The sequence below is a fragment of the Mytilus californianus genome, unplaced genomic scaffold (genome assembly GCF_021869535.1).
Source record: "Mytilus californianus isolate M0D057914Y unplaced genomic scaffold, xbMytCali1.0.p SCAF_4, whole genome shotgun sequence".
In the NCBI taxonomy this organism is placed as follows: Eukaryota; Metazoa; Mollusca; class Bivalvia; order Mytilida; family Mytilidae; genus Mytilus; species Mytilus californianus.
In genome coordinates, this window is record NW_026262690.1 from 105,132,233 (window position 1) to 105,154,277 (window position 22,045).

General features: G+C 32.3%; 1 protein-coding gene across 4 annotated transcripts in view; it reads left to right on the top strand.

Annotated features, from left to right (window-relative positions):
* The window catches only part of LOC127738979 (ribosomal protein S6 kinase delta-1-like), a 31,761-nt gene extending 10,745 nt beyond the window's left edge, over positions 1 to 21,016 (top strand). For 2 of the 4 annotated variants that reach the window (XM_052250482.1, XM_052250483.1), the window contains 8 exons: positions 1 to 442; positions 5,347 to 5,468; positions 7,785 to 7,943; positions 8,703 to 10,183; positions 10,507 to 10,634; positions 11,306 to 11,388; positions 14,183 to 14,278; positions 14,467 to 21,016. In XM_052250482.1, coding sequence (XP_052106442.1) covers positions 1 to 442; positions 5,347 to 5,468; positions 7,785 to 7,943; positions 8,703 to 10,183; positions 10,507 to 10,634; positions 11,306 to 11,388; positions 14,183 to 14,278; positions 14,467 to 14,583 — 2,628 coding nt within the window. In that variant the 3' untranslated portion in view covers positions 14,584 to 21,016. The remainder of the gene's footprint in view (positions 443 to 5,346; positions 5,469 to 7,784; positions 7,944 to 8,702; positions 10,184 to 10,506; positions 10,635 to 11,305; positions 11,389 to 14,182; positions 14,279 to 14,466) is intronic. The other 2 variants (XR_008000232.1, XR_008000231.1) reach the window with 2 other exon arrangements.
* Positions 21,017 to 22,045: the final 1,029 nt, after the last annotated feature.

Consider the following 22,045-nt stretch of genomic DNA (forward strand, 5'->3'; position numbering starts at 1 on the left):
CCCCCTAGTTTGAACTTGGACAGGTCAGATTTTACTCAATCATTGCCTGACCATTCATCTGAACTTAACACTAATACCAATACAGCTACAGAGCCAGATCTCAGTGATTTTGACCCATTAAAGCCTAGAACTCTGTCTTCTGTTGAATGTGGTAAAGGTGACCTTGACCTATCGTGGCACAGTAGAACATCCTCATCCTCTAGTCGAACATCAAGTGTAACATCATCTCCACGACATGGATCAAAACGAAGCCCCTCCCATCGATTTAGATCAGGAACCAATGAAAGTGTATCAACAATGGATCTTGGTGGAAAGGAGGATTATATCTATTGTGCTGCTGATCAGATATGCTTGGCACAGGAATGTGAAGCCAGTTCTAAATTTGAGCTGGCATTTTCTTATTATAAGAGTGGTGTTGGAATACTTCTTCAGGGTGTACAAAGTAAGAATTGAGATATGAAAACATGAAGATGTGGAGATTTTTTTGTTAGGTTTTTATTCAACTGTTTTTTCTCTCTAAAATAAAATTGTCTGCTTTAAGGTATTCTCAGCCCATAGGTCTGCAAAATTCATTTGATTTCAAAAACAAAATGTCATGCTTGTTAGTGAAATTTCAAATTTTTGAAAGTAAATGCATTTCCAAAATATTGCATTAGAAAAATAGTCTATCAACTCTTTTAACCCTATTATATAATTAGTCAGTGAACATTTGTTTAAAACATGGAATAATAAAACTTGTGTATTAGTAAACTATTCTGGCCTGTCATATTTAAACATAAAAGTCCTTGGAACAGTTCATATCAGTTAAAATACAGAAGAAACCTCAAAATTGTGCAACAGGAACTCAACAAAAACTGTAATGGAGAAAAAGAACATTTATTCCCACACCAATTTCCAATACACATTTATTTCAATATGTATAGGACCATTTTTATATGACGGCAAAAAATTTTTTGGGATCATATAATGGTATGATGTTGTCGTCGTCTTCGTCGTCTGTGTCGTCGTCAAAAGACACATTTGTTTCCGGACAATAACTTTAGTTTAAGTAAATGGATCTCTATGAAATTTTTTTAGAAGGTTCAATACCACAAAAGGAAGATTGGGATTGATTTTAGGGATGATGGTCCCAACCGTTTAGGAATTAAGGGGCCCAAAAGGGGCCCAAAACAAGCATTTATCTAGTTTCAGGACAATAACTTGTGTATAAGTATTTCAATTGCTCTGAAATTGTACCACAATGTTTAATACTATAAGTAGAAGGTTCGGATTTATTTTAAGGGTTATGGGGCAAACAGTTTAGGAATTAAGGACCAAAAAGGGGCCAAAAACAAGCATTTTTCTAGTTTCAGGACAATAACTTGTGTGTAAGTGTATGGATCTCTCAGACATTGTACCGCAAGGTTCCATATAACAAAGGGAAGGCTAGGATTGAGTTTGGGGTTAATTGCCCCAAACATGTAGGAATTAGGGGCCAAAAAAGGGCCAAAAAGAAGCATTTTTCTAGTTTCAAGACAATAACTTGTGTTTAAGTGTATGGATCTCTCTGAAATTATACTACAAAGGAAAGGCTGGGATTGAGTTTTGGGGTTATTGCTCCAAGGGGGGTTTCAATAAGTGGGGGGGGGGGGGGGATTTTTTGTTTACAATTTTTTTAAAGGATTCATATTTTTTTTTCAAAATTTTTCAAATTTCGAATTTTTTATACGACCGCAAAAAAATTTTGTGGTCGTATATTGGTATGACGTTGGCGTCGTCGTCGTCGTCGTCGTCCGGCGTCGTCGTCCGAATACATATTGGTTTTCGCACTCTAACTTTAGTTTAAGTGAATGGATCTTTTTGAAATTTGACCATAAGGTTAAATACCACAAAAGGAAGGTTGGGATTGATTTTGGGGGTTATGGTACCAACAGTTAAGGAATTAGGGGCCAAAAAGGGACCAAAAATGAGCATTTTCTAGTTTCCAGACAATAACTGTGGAACGGTGTATGGATCTCTCTGAAATTATACTACAAGTTTCCATACCACAAAGGGATGGTTAGGATTTGCTTTGGGGGGTTATGGCTCAAACCGTTTAGGAATTAGGGGCAAAAAAGGGGGAAAAACAAGGTTGTCCTGGTTAATGGACAAATACTTTAGTACAAAACATAATTTAAAGCAGTGTAAGGGAGATAAATCAAATACATCATTGAAATTATCTCCCTTACACTGCTTTTAAATTATGTATAAAGTAATGGTTAATGAACAATAAAGATAATCTAAAACAGTGTAAGGGAGGAAATTGAAATACAACGTTTTGGTTACTTCCCTTACTCTGCTTTTAAATTATGTTTAAAGAAATGCATATTTATAAAGGAAAACCAGTAAAAATATCTGCAAATGTTTTCATCTTTTTTTTTTACAAAAAAATCCATATGAAAGATTTGACACTATATTTTTATTAATTCTATTATAAAATAGATTAAGTTAGCACTATGGTAAATTTAAATGGGTAATTATGGTTGCCAACTCCATTGGAAATTTGAATTGAGATTATGACCATATCTTGAGGGAAAGAATTTTTTTGGGGGGAAAAGGGGGGGGGGGATAAAAAGAAATTGTGGGGGGCCAATTTTTTCTCATTTCAGATTTCAGAAATTAAAAAAAATTATTCTTCAAATATTATTTTTTTTTCAAATTTCAAATATTGAAAAATTTCAAGAAGTAATCTTTAATTGCACAGTATGGCGCATTAGATTTGTAAAATCTTTGATCACATTTATTTATTTGTTATGCCGAATCTAACAGGGTATTTAGATTTTTAATTTTGGGTCCAGTTTTCAAATTGGTCTACATTAATGTCCAAAGGGTCCAAAATTAAACTTTGTTTGATTTTAGCAAAAATTGAATATATGAGGTTCTTTGATATGCTGAATCTAAACATGTATTTAGATTTTTGATTTTTGGCCCAGTTTTCAGGTTGGTCCATATTGGGGTCCAAAATTAAACTTTGTTTGATTTCAACAAAAATTGAATATATGGGGTTCTTTGATATGCTGAATCTAACCATGTATTTAGATTTTTTATTTGTGGACCCCGTTATCTAATTGGTTCATATTGAGGTCAAAAGGGTCCAAAATTAAACTTTGTTTGATTTCATCTAAAATTGAATTATTGGGGTTCTTTGATATTCCAAATCTAACCGTGTATTTAGGTTCTTAATTTTGGGTCCTGTTTTTTAAATTGGTCTACATTGAGGTCCAAAGGGTCCAAAATTAAACTTAGTTTGATTTTAACAAAAATTGAATTCTTGGGGTTCTTTGATTTGCTGAATCTAAACATGTGTTTAGATTTTTGATTATGGGCCCAGTTTTCAAGTTGGTCCAAGATAGGGTCCAGTATTTAAACTTTGTTTGATTTCAACAAAAATTGAATATATGGGGTTCTTTGATATGCTGAATCTAAACATGTATTTAGATTTTTGATTATGGGCCCAGTTTTCAAGTTGGTCCAAATTGGGGTCCAAAATTAAACTTTGTATGATTTCAACAAAAATTGAATATATGATGTTCTTTGATATGCTGAATCTAACCATGTATTTAGATTTTTTATTTGTAGGCCCCGCTATCAAATTGGTTCATATTGAGGTCAAAAGGGTCCAAAATTAAACTTTGTTTGATTTCATCGAAAATTGAATTATTTGGGTTCTTTGATATGCCAAATCTAACCGTGTTTTTAGATTCTTAATTTGGGTCCCGTTTTTTAAATTGGTCTTCATTGAGGTCCAAAGGGTCCAAAATTAAACTTAGTTTGATTTTAACAAAAATTGAATTCTTGGGGTTCTTTGATATGCTGAATCTAAACATGTATTTAGATTTTTGATTATGGGCCCAGTTTTCAAGTTGGTCCAAGTTGGGGTCCAAAATTAAACTTTTTTTGATTTCAACAAAAATTGAATATATAGGGTTCTTTGATATGCTGAATCTAACCATGAATTTAGAATTTTTATTTGTGGGCCCCGCTATCAAATTGGTTCATATTGAGGTCAAAAGGGTCCAAAATTAAACTTTGTTTGATTTCATCAAAAATTGAATTATTGGGGTTCTTTGATATTCCAAATCTAACCGTGTATTTAGATTTTTAATTTTAAGTCCCGTTTTTTAAATTGGTCTACATTAAGGTCCAAAGGGTCCAAAATTAAACTTAGTTTGATTTTAGCAAAAATTGAATTCTTGGGGTTCTTTGATATGCTGAATCTAAACATGTGTTTAGATTTTTGATTATGGGCCCAGTTTTCAAGTTTGTCCAAGTTGGGGTCCAAAATTAAACTTTGTTTGATTTTAACAAAAATTGAATATATGGTGTTCTTTGATATGCTGAATCTAACCATGTATTTTGATTTTGGACATTGGACCATAATAGGTAAATTAAAAAAATTCAAGTTCTTAGACCACATTCTTTCTGTGTCAGAAACCTATGCTGTGTCAAATATTTAATAACAATCCAAATTCAGAGCTGTATCAAGCTTGAATGTTGTGTCCATACTTGCCCCAACTGTTCAGGGTTCGCCTCTGCGGTCGTATCAAGCTGCGCCCCAGCGAAGCATTTTATTAAAAGTTTCAAGAAGAAATCTTCAATTGCACAGTATTGCGCAATAGATTTGTAAGATCTTTGACCACATTTATTTTGTGTCAGAAACCTATATTATGTCAAAAATTTGATCACAATCCAAATTCAGACAGTATCAAGCTTGAATATTGTGTCCGAATTTGCCCCAACTGTTCAGGGTTCGACCTCTGCGGTCGTATCAGGCTGTGCTCAGCGAAGCATTTTATTGATTTATTGATTAATTTTTCTTTACCATCCTATTTGAATTGAAAACAACTGGATAAAATGGTTTTTCATAAGTACCTCAATAAAGTGGAAATTCCATAATTTATAATTATACCCCTGCTTTAAAAAAGTGGGGGTATACTGTTTTACCTCTGTCTGTCCTTCAGTCCGTCCATCCATCCATTTGTCCGTCCGTCCCATGAATATCTTTCGTCGCATCATTCTCAGGAACTACATCATAAGGATTTCTGAAATTTGGTTTCAGGGTTTATATAAGTCAGCGATACCGTGTGATGCTTTTTCAGATTCATCACTCAACAACAAATGCATAATTGGGCTGGGGGTATCATCAGTGAGCAGTAGCTGGCAGTTTCACTTGTTTTTATTTGACAAGAGCACATCCAGTAATATTTGCTATGGAAAAAACGATTAGAAAAGGGTATTTATTGGTCTTTCAAAAGTATTTTGAAAAGAAATTAAAGTAAATTCACTTTCATTTGTGTAAAGATAAAATTTATAATTTATAATTAACAGCTGACAAGAATAAAGCAAGGAGGGATGCTGTCCGCAGGAAGACAGCACAGTATTTGATGAAAGCAGAAGATCTGTACAACAGACATCTGGCGAATGATACAGTAGATGATAATAGATGGTCGGTAAGTACGGTTCACATGTAATTTACATAATCCACTCATCCACAGTGGGTTCAACACCCATGTTCACTCAAGATTATATCTCATTTTACAAAGGGGCCTTGATGGCTGAGTGGTCTAATTAGTTTGTCTACAGTTTCACTAGCCTGTCAACACTGAGGTTGTGAATTCGAACCCTGAAAATGGCAGGGTGTTCGACCCCAATCTTAATTGACTAGGATTGCCAGTTTTCCAGCCATAAGTTGGTGGTTCTCTCTGGGCACTCCGGCTTCCTCCATCAAAATAGAAACTGGCTTACACGATATAGCCAATAGTGCTGAAAGTGGATTAAAACACCAACAATCAATCAGTAATTTTACATAGATAAAAAAACTTATCTCCTTATGTAAGTGCTTTGTACTTGCAAGTTTTTAAATAAAATAAAAGGAAACTTCATGTCTACTCAGTAGAATTAGTTGAGTGAACAACCTAGAAGATGTGCTGATGTGGAAAAGGTAGAAAAAAAAAGGAACAAACACATGAGCTGCAGTATGGCATAGCAGTGTTTTTTTTCTTCAAAGAAAATAAGGGTATTTTTGTCAATAAACAATCAGAAACTTTTTACAGGACATTTTTACTTTACAACAGTGGAGAAAGGGATTTAATGACACTAGAATTGGTTCTCCTTATGCTATCACAAATAATAAATTTCTTTTGGAAATACTTTAATAAAAATTTATTCTTGATGACTTAAGGTTGCACTTTGTAAATACAGCTGTTTCTCGAACCACGCCTCTTTTGGGGAGATATATAATATTCATAGATATGTTAATTTGTTAATGTACTGGTTCCCATTTATGATCTCTGTGTTTCATCTCATAGAGACATCACTTGGGAATGTAACTAGTATAGAAAAATATGGTAGCACCTAAATTTTAATTCTTAGGAGTTCCAAATATGAAGGTAAGGGTAGTATAGAATTTTAGTATAAGTTTAAACTCTTAGAAGTTCAGGGCATATAAATTATGAAAATATGCTGCACAGCCCTATATTTTGACCTTTGAATAAAATAGTAGTGCATATAAACTTTCCGTTCTGGGATATTATTTTTCACGAAACTTCATAGTAAAAGTGTCACAGTTTTAGCCGCAAAGGGAGTTCCTATGGGAAATTGCATTGTCTATATTTACAGAATTGCAACCTTAAACAGCAAGAAACAATCTTGATTATGCAGATTTTTGCAAAAACAATTCATATGTTATAGTGTGTGATAACATTTTGTGAGGGAATTCAATGTTTGCTATACCACCGTTCATTTGAACTCACTTTATGACAATACCACGAAACCAATCAGAATGAAATTTTTTGCAGTATTTGAAAAAATAATTTTTATTGCCTTAAATACACAAATAAAGAAGATCGAAAACTATAACAATACAGAACGACATGTTTTTGAAATTATAACAAAACTTTTGGTTGACATATTTTTATTCGTAATTGCAAAAAATGAACTTAAAATGTCTGTAATTTTCTCCCTACCTAGTTTACCCCTATTACTTATTATGATGTGGACCGGCCATTGTTATTGAGTCTTATTCAATTTGATGAATTAAGTTATTATTAGTTTACCTTCAAACTGTTAATTTTTTCATACATGTATATTGATTAAATCAGAACGTGCATGAATGTGTACGTACAGTAACTTAAATTACCTTCAAACTGGTCACTGGACGAGTCCATATTATTTTTTATCAATGAAACTAAAGGTATGAAAGGTAAGAATTGCCACTTCTTATATTTTCACAAAATTTTCCACACACAGAGTAGATAAATTATTTTTTAATAGCCTATTCAAGGGAAAAAAGAGAAAGTTAAACAAGTCATTTTTCAAAGAGAAATGCAGAAATACATTTTACGCAAGACTACTCCAGGTAAAATTATTGTTTATCTTTACAAAAACAAACATTTTTCAGTCTTATTATATTACTATGATTAAAATTAATGCCCAACAAAAGTAGTCAGTATATAAAGTCAAAATATGTCCGATCTGCCTATTTTTGGACATCAAAATCCAATACGACTATTTTAAGGTCAATTTCGTCTACCTCACAAAATCTTGTTAGGCAATATAATCAATTTACTTTCACATGTTTAATTCTATTTTGATTTATCACAAGCTCTTTCAATATTTTTCTGAATAATACAATTGCTCAGACAACATAGCTTGATTTAATGAGTTTACCTTAGATTAATGAGAGTTCAACTTTGACAGTTGACATTATTAAATGTATATTAATTTATGAATTTATTGTATGAAGATTACACATTTTATTCTTGTAGACTGCAGACAATATGTTGTCTCCATCTGGTGACCTTGACCCAACATTGAACCTAATTAAAGCACCTATCTCTGAAATGAAGAACTTAAAAGTTTTGGGAACTATAGACAAAGTTTTACTGGTGATGGATAAAACATCAGATGAAACTTATGTTATCAAGGTATTTTTAACATAGAGAATTTCATGTACTTGTATGAGGTTATTATTATTATAAAAATATAACATTGCACAAAATCTGAATTAATTAGGAACTTATAACCTGTAAAGTTTAGGTACATATAAACGACATCTCGATATCTATTTATTTTAAAAATGAAATAAGGAGATATGGTATGATTACCAATGAGACAACTACTCACTGTTGTCCAAAATAACCTGGATTTATGCAACTATAGGTTACTTTATGGCTTTCAACAAAAAGCAAATCTATACCAGATCATTGTCCGCTATAAAAGGCCCAGACCTTACAAAATGAGAAACAATTAAAATGAAAAAACCAAGGGCCATTACAACAAATCAATAAATGAAAAAAAATGAAATGTCAAACAGCAACCAACAACAACGACTACTGAGTTACAGACTCGTAACTTGGGACAGTCACAGAAAGATTGTGGCAGGGTTTAACATGTTTGTGAGCGTGCAACCCTCCCCTTAATAAAGGGGCCGTGTATAACAGCACAACATAAGAACACACTTTAAATATTTGTTGCAAATGGCTTAAGTCAATAGATCAGTATGAGCACAAAAAACAACTAACATGAAAACAATAGTCGCAAAGCACTGATATAAGAATAAATAAATAAATCATGTTCTCCCATACTTAAACACAATTTTTGTGTCATTTTTCTCAGCATGTGCAAGTTATACTGGCTTGATATATGCAGTTCAATTTGTTTATTATGCCTTCTTTGCATTTCAGACAATACATAAATCAAGTGTGTGCAGCAAATACTATAGGACAATAATGCCTATATCATGTCCATACATGGTCCATTTACATAAATTTTATGAAACAGAAAATACTGTTTATTTAATTCTACAGCATGCGACAGGAGGAAAACTATGGAATTATATCGGAGAATACCTACAATGCAATAAAACAAATTCCTCCATGAATGTTGATAATATTCCTTCACCTTCCACAAATGTGTATTCTGGATTCAATGTGTATACAAATTCTTCAAAGGATAAGGACAAAGTGGAAGTAGAAAATGATCAAATAAAAAACGTTCCTTCTGACGAGCTATTAGATGATGGTCCAGAGTTTGACAATGAATCTTGTCTTAATAAATTTGAGGAAAACAAACTTTCAGATAATATAAGTGACATTAGTGATATGTCTGACGACCAAACCAACAATAATGGGTCCGATAAACCAGATTTGAGTCGTATTGAAAGTATGTCATCAGAAGAAATTGTAGATTTTAATGAAGCATCAAAAATGTCAGAACAGCAGGAAGATGTATTTCAGGAATTACTGCTTAACAGTAATCAGACAAATTTAGAAAATTTTAGCATTAATAGTATTGAAAGTAATGAAGGTAGACCTCGGGTGGATAGTATTATATCTGACAATATAAATATTGAGAGTATTCCTGAAGAAAGTGAGTTATCTCCTACCCACCAATTATATAGCCATATCGAAGAAGATATAGTCCACCAGCCACCGATTAACAACTGTGATCAACCTGTTAACTGTGATAATGTTTTTGATGGACAGCAAATTAATGAGAAAAATAATTCTGATCCTGTTGTACTGCACCGTTCTGATTCAGGAAGTTCTGGTGTAGATGAGGAAGCAGAAGCCATTGTTCAAAATGCCAAAGATTTACTTAGAACAGTTGAACGAACATTGTCACAAACTGATACAGAGGTTAACAAATGTATTTATCCGGACAGTGTTGTAAATAAAAACCTTTCACCTGATAAAGATCAACTTAACGACAGCTGTGATACATTGACCGATCATAATGAAGTCAGTATATATGATGTAAATAGGTCATTCTCAGACACAAATAGTGATAATGAAAGTAAACCATGTGATTCAGAATCTAAAAATAGAAGTGGTACAGTGAAATCTTCATCATCAGATACTTTATCTGATAAAACAGGAAGTAGAAAAACTTCAAGGTCATCAACACTGACTGATCAATCAAAGTCAAAGCCACAAAAACTTTCCAGGATGAATTCTAAAGAACTTAGCCGTTCGGCATCATTTGAACATGAATTAAAATCTCCAAATTTAACAAGACAGAGAACTTTGTCAGATGTTTTCAGACAATTAGATTTAGCAATGTCAAGTCCTGAACAGGTCAGATTACCTGAGACATGTATTCGACAGTGGATAGCAGAGATTGTTATTGCTGTGTCAAGGTTACATGCTGAGGGGTTAATTTGCAGGTCAGTATAATGTAAAACATGGTAAAGAGAGCTGTTTTAATTTTTTCTGTTTATTTTGATAGATTCCTTAACATTTAAACTTTACAGTCGTGACATGGTTGAAATAAATCATTTTATTTAATAAAATTTTTAAAACATTGCAAAAGTAGATTTCCTGTATATTATCTTAATTGATGTTACATATCAGAATGGTAGTTTTTCCCCCTTTAAATTAAGTGATATTTCCATTAAAACATTTTTACTTATTAAATTCAATTCTACATACATGACATACAGTTTTAGCCAAAATAGGTAAATCTTGCATCTTTCGTTTTTACCCACAGAGATTTAAGGCCAGACAACATTTTACTTGGAGAAAATGGACATATTTTATTGTCATATTTCTGTCAGATTAGTTTAACAGACAGAATACTAAACCAGGAAGCAGAAGACCAGCTTTATGTAGCTCCAGGTAAGTAGAACCCTATTATTTCTAGTAAAAAGGTTAATGACACTAAAAAAAATTCAAAGCTCTAGAAAAGGAATCTGTTGAAATTTGAAGAGTATTTTTGAGACCAATTACTTAAAAAAAAAGAGAGAAATTTAATGAAACAAAAAAAAATTTCAGACTAAACCTTTGCCTATTCAATTCTTAAAACTTTAAGTCACCAATATTGGGCTCCCATGCATAATGGCCTTCACATTTACTTCCATGTGTGATTGAATGTGCAAAGTTCCATTCATTGACAAGAGGTTTAAGACCAACTAATTGTCTTGAGTTTACTATACTGACATTGAATCGTTGTTATATATATATATATACACTTTTTGGGGGTTTTAAAATGCTTGTCATGGTTACTGTGGATTCATAATTATTTGTGGGATACCTGTGTTTGTGGATTTCGTTGGTATAAGTTTACTAAAAATTTAAATGTTGAATTAAGTACAAATTTTCTATAGGCTTTTGGAAAACCACAAAATCGAATATCCACGATAAGTACAATTTTTCCTCTATCCACGAAAATCAGTATCCACGAAAAAAAAGGAATTCATATTATCAATATGGAATTCAATAGAAAAAAATTGACTTTACCCAGTCTAGCTGCAAGTGATATGTATGATTTATGATTATTTGTTTTTCAGAGGTAAATGGTATTGGTAACTACACAGAAGTGTGTGATTGGTGGAGTGTTGGTACTCTATTGTATGAACTAGTTATGTGTAGGGTAAGTGTGTGACTGGTGGAGTGTTGGTACTCTATTGTATGAACTAGTTATGTGTAGGGTAAGTGTGTGACTAGTGGAGTGTGGGTACTTTATTGTATGAACTAGTTATATGAAGGGTAAGTGTGTGACTGGTGGAGTGTGGGTACTTTATAGTATGAACAAGTTATGTGTAGGGTAAGTTTGTGATTGGTGGAGTGTGGGTACTTTATTTTATGAACTAGTTATGTGTAGGGTAAGTGTGTGAGTGGTGGAGTGTGGGTACTTTATTGTATGAACTAGTTATGTGTAGGGTAAGTGTGTGAGTGGTGGAGTGTGGGTACTTTATTGTATGAACTAGTTATGTGTAGGGTAAGTGTGTAACTGGTGAGTGGTGGAGTGTGGGTACTTTATTTTATGAACTAGTTATGTGTAGGGTAAGTGTGTGAGTGGTGGAGTGTGGGTACTTTATTGTATGAACTAGTTATGTGTAGGGTAAGTGTGTAACTGGTGAGTGGTGGAGTGTGGGTACTTTATTGTATGAACTAGTTATGTGTAGGGTAAGTGTGTGAGTGGTGGAGTGTGGGTACTTTATTGTATGAACTAGTTATGTGTGTAGGGTAAGTGTGTGAGTGGTGGAGTGTGGGTACTTTATTGTATGAACTAGTTATGTGTAGGGTAAGTGTGTGAGTGGTGGAGTGTGGGTACTTTATTGTATGAACTAGTTATGTGTAGGGTAAGTGTGTAACTGGTGAGTGGTGGAGTGTGGGTACTTTATTGTATGAACTAGTTATGTGTAGGGTAAGTGTGTGAGTGGTGGAGTGTGGGTACTTTATTGTATGAACTAGTTATGTGTGTAGGGTAAGTGTGTGAGTGGTGGAGTGTGGGTACTTTATTGTATGAACTAGTTATGTGTGTAGGGTAAGTGTGTGACTGGTGAGTGGTGGAGTGTGGGTACTTTATTGTATGAACTAGTTGTGTAGGGAAAGTTTGTTAAGTCTATGAATGTATATACTAAAAAATATCATTTAGGTAAAAATTAATAAACAGATATTTTCCACCAGTAATGGGGCCTCAGTTGCAGAGTGGTCTATGGCAGCGAACAACTGTTCACTCAGGTTGTCTATTCTCTATTGACTAGGATTGTCAGTTTTCCTACCGAAGGTCAGTTGATTTTTTTACAGGCACTCTAGCTTCCTCCACCAATAAAAACTGACGTCCACGAAATAGCACAAAAGTGTTGAAAGTGGCATTAGACACTAATCAATCAATCACTCAACCAGTAATGTATATGCTTGATTGATTGTTTTTATGCCCCCGCCGTTGCGGAGGGGGCATTAAGTTTTACCCTTGTATGTCCGTCCGTACGTACATCCCAATGTTGGTTTCCGTTCTCTAACTTTAGTTTGCCTCAACCAAATGTTATGAAACTTATACACAATGCTTGTTACCACAAAATACAGATCAAGTTTGAATTTTGGTGGCGTCACTTTAACCGTTCTAGAGTTAAGCCTCTTTAAAAATTGAAAAATTGCTGAATTTTTCGTTTCCATTCTGTAACTTAAGTTAGCCTCAACCAAATATTATGAAACTTATACACAATGCTTATTACCACAAAATACAGATCAAGTTTGAATTTTGGTGGTGTCACTTTAACCGTTCTAGAGTTATGCCCTTTACAAAAGGAAAAATTGCTGAATTTTTCGTTTTCGTTCTCTAACTTAAGTTAGCCTCAACCAAATATTATGAAACTTATACACAATACTTATTACTACAAAACTCAGATCAATAACAAATTTGGGTAGCATCACTTTTACCGTTCTTCAGTTATGTTCCTTTATAACTTTATATGATATGCAAGCGGGGGCATCATCTGTGTCCCATGGACACATTCCCCATTTATTTTGCTATATATCCATTATTTAATGCATTATCAGGAAAAGAACAAATTAACAATAAATTATTTAGGTTCTTAAAGTCTGTAAATTAAAAAATAAAGGTCAGAAAAATTTGAATTGGTAGTGAAATATCGGGTGTATTGGATAGGGACAAAAAAGCAATGGTTTTTGAAAGTGCAGAGAGTGTGACTTTTTCCCTACAGATTCCAATTTCATGTCCCTATTCCAACCAGATGTGGCTGCATATTTTTTTATATTTTCAAAGCCAAACAGAAGTCTCTTTGGGAGGTCTCACTCCTCAGTTATCATAACTATTACCTGTATAAAAATAAGGAGATGTGGTATGATTGCCAATGAGACAACTATCCACCAGAGCTCCAATGACAAAGCACTAAGCTTATGCATACTTGGTATTTGTATTTATAAATTTATCGTCTTAAAATTTTAAGAGAAGTAGTTTAGGAAAAAGCCTCACATTGTGTCGAGATATTAATATTATACTATATTTACATATAAAAAAAATGATAATCTGTACCTCACCCATTGTGACGTTGCTGATAACTTCTCCTCAGACATTGTCACGTTGCTGATAAGTTCTGCTCACCTCCCAAAGCTGTGATACGAAAACTTCAGAACAACTGAGAAGGATGATATAGGCAAAAGAAAGGATGAGTTTTGTTATCTACAGAAAATTCATTAATTATTGCATGCATTTATCCATGTGAATTCCTGATTACTTGTTAAAATGTGAGAGATAATTAATGTGATTGCAAACATTTTGTGAAGGAAAAATCAATACATGTACAGAAATTATGAATAGAAGCTTTTATTACTGCGAACTTGATACTGTTGCATTTTTGCATTTATAAAACATCACAATAAATTCTGGAATTACAGTTTTTATTTTTCTATCATTTCAGAGTTTAAAAAGCAGTCACCCTGGAGGAATCACACCACATACACAGTTATACCTCCCAAACGCTGTTTCTCCCGAGGCTCATGGTTTATTACATCAGGTAAGTTTTTATCATGGTGCGAGAAAATTTTTTCATGTTTTACAGTATTCATAGTTTGTTGAAATGTTTGGGAATGCAGAATTATACATTTTAATATCTTTATGACATTAAGAAAGAATGGTACTTTTGATATTGTGTAATTTTGAACTGTTATACTTTCTAAGATTTATGATTTTCTTCTTTTTCAGTTATTATGTTACAACCCTAAAGAAAGACTGGGTTCTGGTATAAATGGAAGTGAAGATATCAAGGCTCATCCCTTTTTTTCTGGTATCAACTGGAACCAGTTAGAGAAGTTAACATGACAAGACTGTGTATGGTGTGATTGAAACTAAACTTTTATTGATCACAGGATTCAGATAGAAAAGAGGAATAATAGAAATATATATATCTGTTTCTCATCTATTATATTTGAATTGATATCGTATGATATCAAATGTTTGCCTTGGACTGAGATATTCCTATCTCATCCATGAATGAACTGTGTACACACCTCATTTGTGATAATTTTAAAACATTTTTAAAACTATTTTAATTTTGAACATGCGAGACAAAGAAAAATACTGACAGAATTGCAAGTTTAGATAAATCTCTGTCCTTTGTGGTTTGGCCTTTCTGCATTTTGATCTTTTGTGAGCATGAAGATTTTCAATATCACAAAGAAGTATACAGTAATTTTGTGGAAGAGTTAACATGATATTTTAAATGAAAAAAAAAACTTGAAAACTTTTCTTTTTGTTCAGGTCAACTGTAAGTGTATCTAAAATCAAAATGATTAGGATAGCAGGGTATTTTTTTGTGAACAAAGCAGTTATGCTTCTTATATCTTATTTGTGACTACAGGAAAAAGTTATTTAGCTCCATATTTTTTCAGGTCAAGTAATCTTTTAATCAGAGTTTCCTTGTCTGTTTGCAGATGTGTAGAATAGCTTTGTTTAACTGAAAAAAAAATTATTGTGAATTAAAAACACACATCGATTTCTGTTCAGAAAAGTTTGAAATCCACAAAATATATATTGGCCAGTACTATTAACACATTTTATTCCTTAGTTTGCTTTATTTGTATTCGCATTCATTATGTATGAACTGTTTATAATCCTGCCAGCAACTGTCAAAATAGTTGTCCATTTGCCTTCTCACTGGCAAAATAATGAAAAAATATAGGTTGAACATATGAACTTTACACAACAGTGCCATTTACTCTTGACAATTGAGCCTTAAATCTCCCATTATCATTGAAAAATTCCATGGATGAAATATTTTGATTTCCATGAAGGACTGATAGGAATAAACAGACTAATTTAAATTCAGTTGATTTAATTATGACAACAAATTTTATGAAATGCCAACTTAGGGACTTATTCTTTCCATTCACAGGTGGACATATGACCTCAAAAATACCAAGTGTTGCACATATTGAAACAATTATATTTTGCTTACCGGTACACATATTTTAATTGTAGAAAAGTCATAACATGAGATATAGTTAAAGGAGTGTAAAAGTATATATTTTTAAAGAAAATATGACGAGGATATTATAGTAAATTATTATGCTAGTTATAAGACTATTTGAATTTTCTGTAAGAAATTTTATATGAAATTCATGTTTATGAAATTTGTTTATTCATTTTTGTATTGCCCACCGATGTATGTTATTGAAATTTTATCTGTTTTATCAAATACCACAAAACTGGTAAATTTTGTTCTTTTTGTGGTAGGTCATTAAATATAAAATTTTTATGTTCATATAAATCACTGCCCATGTATACTTCTACTACATATACAATGATATACAATTCAGGGTATTATGGCAAATAGGTCACATGACTAAAGTTCATTATTTTTGTGTCATGCTTAAAAGCTTAAAAGAAAAACATACACAAAACTTACCTTATAAAATTATGTGATAAATTATTATTTTCTTAATTTTTAATAAGATTTTGTAAAGGTAACATTCTACAGTTTTCACTTGTTTTTTCTTTTTTTTAAATTATTGGTTTCTCTGGGCGTGACATTTGTTATTATCACAAACTTTTGTTTTTTTGTATTGAGATTTTGAAAAATAATAAATGATTTAAATCGAAAACACTTTGCTTTGGACTATAATTTTTAATCACCATTATTTGATGTCAGATAGTTGTTGATTTAGATAAGATATGTGATTAAGTAACATATTTAGACCCACATATATAGTAGACCTTCAAAGAAATTGTTGATGTTAGATACATCGGCTTTCTTGTTCAGGAAATAACAATAAGATAAGGTTAAGGTTTTAGAAATAAAGATAGACAGAAACTTTGTCTTCTTAATTCTTAAATTATATTTAGTAAACATTAATATTTATAGTCAACCTATTTTTCATAGAAATTGCCATGAATTTGGTATAATCGAACCTTTGCAAATATCGATATCACAGGATAAGATTCATCCATGTCCTCAAAATAGAACAGAACAAATTTATCTACAGTTGATTTATCTTTCATAAAGAACATATCAAGAAGCTAATTTCATCATAGTATTGTTAAATCATAATTTTTGTCGAGCCTGCGACTTTTGTCGCAGAAAGCTCGACATAGGGATAGTGATCCGGCGGCTACGGCGGCGGCGGCGTTAGCTAACTTCTTAAAAGCTTTATATTTTAGAAGGTGGAAGATCTGGATGCTTCATACTTTGTATATGGATGCCTCATGTTACGAAGTTTCCGTCAGTCACATGTCCAATGTCCTTGACCTCATTTTCATGGTTCAGTGACTACTTGAAAAAAAAGTTAAGATTTTTTGTAATGTTAGATTCTCTCTTATTATAAGTAATAGGATAACTATATTTGGTATGTGCGTACCTTGCAAGGTCCTCATGCCCGTCAGACAGTTTTCACTTGACCTCGACCTCATTTCATGGATCAGTGAACAAGGTTAAGTTTTGGTGGTCAAGTCCATATCTCAGATACTATAAGCAATAGGTCTAGTATATTCAGTGTATGGAAGGACTGTAAGGTGTACATGTCCAACTGGCAGGTGTCATCTGACCTTGACCTCATTTTTATGGTTCAGTGGTTATAGTTAAGTTTTTGTGTTTTGGTCTGTTTTTCTTATACTGTATGCCATAGGTCTACTATATTTGGTGTATGGAATGATTGTAAGGTGTACATGTCTAGCGGGCAGGTGTCATCTGACCTTGACCTCATTTTCATGGTTCAGTGACCAAAGTTAAGTTTTTGAGTTTTGGTCTTTTTTTCTAATACTATATGCAATAGTTCAACTATATTTGGTATGTGCGTACCTTGCAAGGTCCTCATGCCCGTCAGACAGTTTTCACTTGACCTCGACCTCATTTCATGGATCAGTGAACAAGGTTAAGTTTTGGTGGTCAAGTCCATATCTCAGATACTATAAGCAATAGGTCTAGTATATTCGGTGTATGGAAGGACTGTAAGGTGTACATGTCCAACTGGCAGGTGTCATCTGACCTTGACCTCATTTTCATGGTTCAGTGGTTATAGTTAAGTTTTTGTGTTTTGGTCTGTTTTCTTATACTGTATGCCATAGGTCTACTATATTTGGTGTATGGAATGATTGTAAGGTGTACATGTCTAGCGGGCAGGTGTCATCTGACCTTGACCTCATTTTCATGGTTCAGTGGTCAAAGTTAAGTTTTTTGAGTTTTGGTCTTTTTTTCTAATACTATATGCAATAGTTCAACTATATTTGGTGTATGGAAATATTTTATGATCTATTTGGCAGTCACGCAGGTTTTATTTGACCTTGACCTCATTTTCAAGGTTCATTGCTCAGGGTAAAGTTTTTGTGTTTTGGTCTGTTTCTTCTTAAACTATAAGCAATAAGTCAACTATATTTGTTGTATGGAAGAATTGTTAGCTGTACATGCCTGCCTAGCATGGTTCATCTGACCTTGACCTCATTTTCATTGTTCATTGGTCAATGTTTAGTTTACTTTGTTAATGTTAAGTTTATGTGACAGTTGTAATAAAGCTTTATATTTAGGACTATCAACATAATATCAATGATTAGTAAAGAAGGCGAGACATTTCAGCGTGTGCACTCTTGTTTATCTTTAAAAGAAAGAAATGTAAAATTTAAATGTTTTTGTAATATTGTTGTTGATTTATTGTTGTTTAATTCCAGTTGTAAAATTTGTATTTTACTTATATATATAAACTTCACAGAAAAATACAGCAATGCATTTTGTTTCATCTATCAATAGTTTTCAGGGTTAACTTTTATTTCAATAACCCTTAGTGTCATCTGTACTATTATTTGTCTGTTTGTCTTTTTGTTTTTGGCCATGGTGTTGTCAGTTTGTTTTCGATCAATGAGTTTGACTGTCCCTCTGGTATCTTTCGTCCCTCTTTTAATGCTAAGAGTAACTGGTTGTAGAAATTATAGTCTGGAGTATTCTTTTGAATTCAATAAAATGTTTTTGATGAATTAATAACTTTAATAAGTTACTCTCAGTACAAAATTTAAAATGTTAAATGAAAAAAAAAACTTCATGCTCCTTTAATATTTGTTTTGCTTTGCAGGCACTTATTTTTAATGCATTTTATAGAAGGAAACAATGTTATAATTTGGAATTGAGAAAAAAAATCTTGACTGCTTTGTTACGGCTTTTCCATTTCAGTATAAGTCATTGTACTAAATCTATTTGGTTGTTCCCTCTTTAAGTAAAGGTCGAAATTCAACAATTTTAGCCAGAGATTTTTAAAATTTTGCATCCCAAAATATTCGGTCCCTGGTAAAGAATATTTATAACATGTGTGTCATGTTTGCTGGCATTTTATTTATACACCATATTTACTACTAGGAAGGTTTGAAGCTTTGCTGCTGTATCAATTTATCTTTAAAGCAAAAATCTAAAGAAGTAATTAATCATTTATGCAATTGCTGCTCAGATAGATTTACATGTGGAAAAAATTATTAGCTTATTTCTTTAAAACCAAAATTTATTCTAAAAAATATTATAAACTTAAGAATGCTGTTTAAATACAAGGTTTTTACAAAATGATAAGGCCACAACATGAATATAACAATAAAATAAGCTCAATTTTCTATTGCAATATTCTACTAAAACATGTCTAGGAACCACACTAGGATTAAATTGTTACGATTCACAAGAACAAATGCCTAGCTAGTCTAATCCAACCCAGAATACCAAATGACACTTTGATTATTTAAAAGAAGGGACATAATTGTTCTAACTGTGTTATAATATTTTTGTTTTTAGCAATTTTTCTTTTGTTTATAATGTAACATGTTCTTTTCACTGCGATTTATTTCTAAAAGTGCTAGAGACTATAGATTTTTATTTTAAAGAACCAAACAGCATTAAAATGACATATTATAAAACAACTGTCATATTCATGACAACTTTTTATAAAGCACTGGAATTCTTAATAACAATAAACTATAGAACCAAAACACTATCAAATTAGTAATTTTAGTTTTTCACACTATAAGTACTTCTGTTTTATATAAGTCGCCACAATTTCTTCAGATTTTTACCTAAGTGTAAGATGTTACTTAAGTTTGAACTGACAACAAATGTCAGTACTCGACTCTTGTTTTCAGTTTCTCTGTAATTTAATCGGATGGTTGAGGTTATGAAATTTTCTGTTGTATTATAAATTGTTGAATTATGATTATTTGTAACTATTAAATCTTATTTTATCAAGTTAATAAACATGTAGAAGAATGCTCAACTGGTACTCATGTGTAAAACATGAAAACAAATGTGCTTCCCAGTTCAGTCTCAGAAAATAAATCTATTCAGGGCAGACTACAAAGTGTTAAAAATGGAATCAAACTACAATTTTTAAACAAAATATCATTGTATATTATTTAGGAAGCAATATGATTTTGAATGAGCCAAACAAATATTCTTTTTATTGTACAAAATATTGTCAATATACGGTAGAAAACATGTCCCTTCGAGTCAAAAATAGTTCCTTAATGATTTGTATTTCGTAATTCTGTATTAATTTTCTCCATCTTTATTTCTTAACATCCCATTATTCCCTATTCATGATTTTTGGCCAATTTTTCTCTAATTCTTTATTATTGCCTATTATACTTTATTCTGAAAACACCATCAAAATCCTCTTTTATCACTTTTTGATGTGTATAAATTATTAAACTAAGATAGTCCAAATTGAACATAAAAATGCATACTTTACATAATTCTTTTCATATGACTGTTTTTTCATTTGTTTTTCCAGATATCAGTAACTTAAAAGCTTAAAATTGTTTCTGCATTTAAATCAGTTATGTGAGATTAACCTGTTGAGGTTTATTGCAAAGTTGGTTTAGAATGTATTAGTGATTGCTGTAGCTTCAAGCTTATAATTTAAATAAATTAATGCAGATTTTTTTCAGGAACATGCTAATTTAGTTTAAAAACTGTTTTAGATTATAAATTGCTTTTCAGTTGCATTCTTCCTTTCAAAAACTCACAACTTGGTAATTTCACTAAGTGCCATGACGTAGTTCACATGCATGCTTACGGGGATGCATGGAATTGTTCTAGTTTGTATCAGTAGTTCTTGTTTTTTAAAAGTTTGTACTAGTGCACAATTGTTATGAAATAACTTGGTTGTTTATACTACCATGCCATATTGTTAAGATATATTTCAAATTTATATGTGATAATTAGTTCACTTTAGATTTATTTTCAAATTTTGATGTTATATGGTGCAATATCTATTAAATGTTACAAAATCAAAAAGGATTGTTTGTTTTTTGTTTGTTGTATGATATTTTGGAACTGATGTTTGTCTTATTATTTTTTTGAACACCTAAGTGTTTCGAATGTTTTTAACATTTTATGAACAGTTAATTAACATGAAAGGACTGTGGCAATGATACTGCATGTCAGAACAGGAGTGTTGTGACTTCTGGACTAGTCATTCTGTCAGGGATGAAACTTCAACCACAATGGCATTGACCTGTGGTTGTAGAAATTAATAAAAGATACCAGGCTTTGTATTTTCATTATGTTTCAATTATTATCAGACCCATCTTTCATCTACATTAGAATCATCAGTTGAAAAACCCATTCAAAGTCAGATGGTTTCGCTATAGCCTGCTTGCATTTAGTTTTGGAGGTGAACAGTTCAATATCAGGTGAGTACCAATCAAAGACTTTGGAATTATTATCATATGCTTTCCTGCTATAAAGGCAAGATCATTTAATGAGTTGTATTCAGCATAATATGACATGTATGCCTGTGGATTGTCACCTGGTAACAAATCGGATTCAGCAATTTTGTTTACAATGCAGGGTATATTAATGACATTTACTGATTAAAAAAGAGGCCAAAGATACCACAAGTCGAAAATAAACTGACAACGCCATGGCTAAAAAAGAAAAAGACCAACATACAAATAACAGTACACAAAACACAACATAGAAAACTTAATAACTGAGCAACACAAACCCCACCAAAAACTTGGGTGATCTCATATGCTCCAGAAGGGTTAGCAGATCCTGCTCCATATGTGGCACCCGTCGTGTTGCTCGTGTAAGTACAAACCCGGTGATAAGTTTTATTCGGTAGGTCACATTTGGGGAAAAGGGGACGGAATTGTAGACAATTGGAACATATCTGTCATCTGTGAAACAGATATTCCATTACAGTCAACCAACTCGTGATGGCGTCCGTAAAATTTATGAATGGGTGATTTCAACTTCATTACTTTGAACTCTTTGTTAAATAGCTTTTTTTTGTGAGCAGCAACCCTCTATCAAGAAATC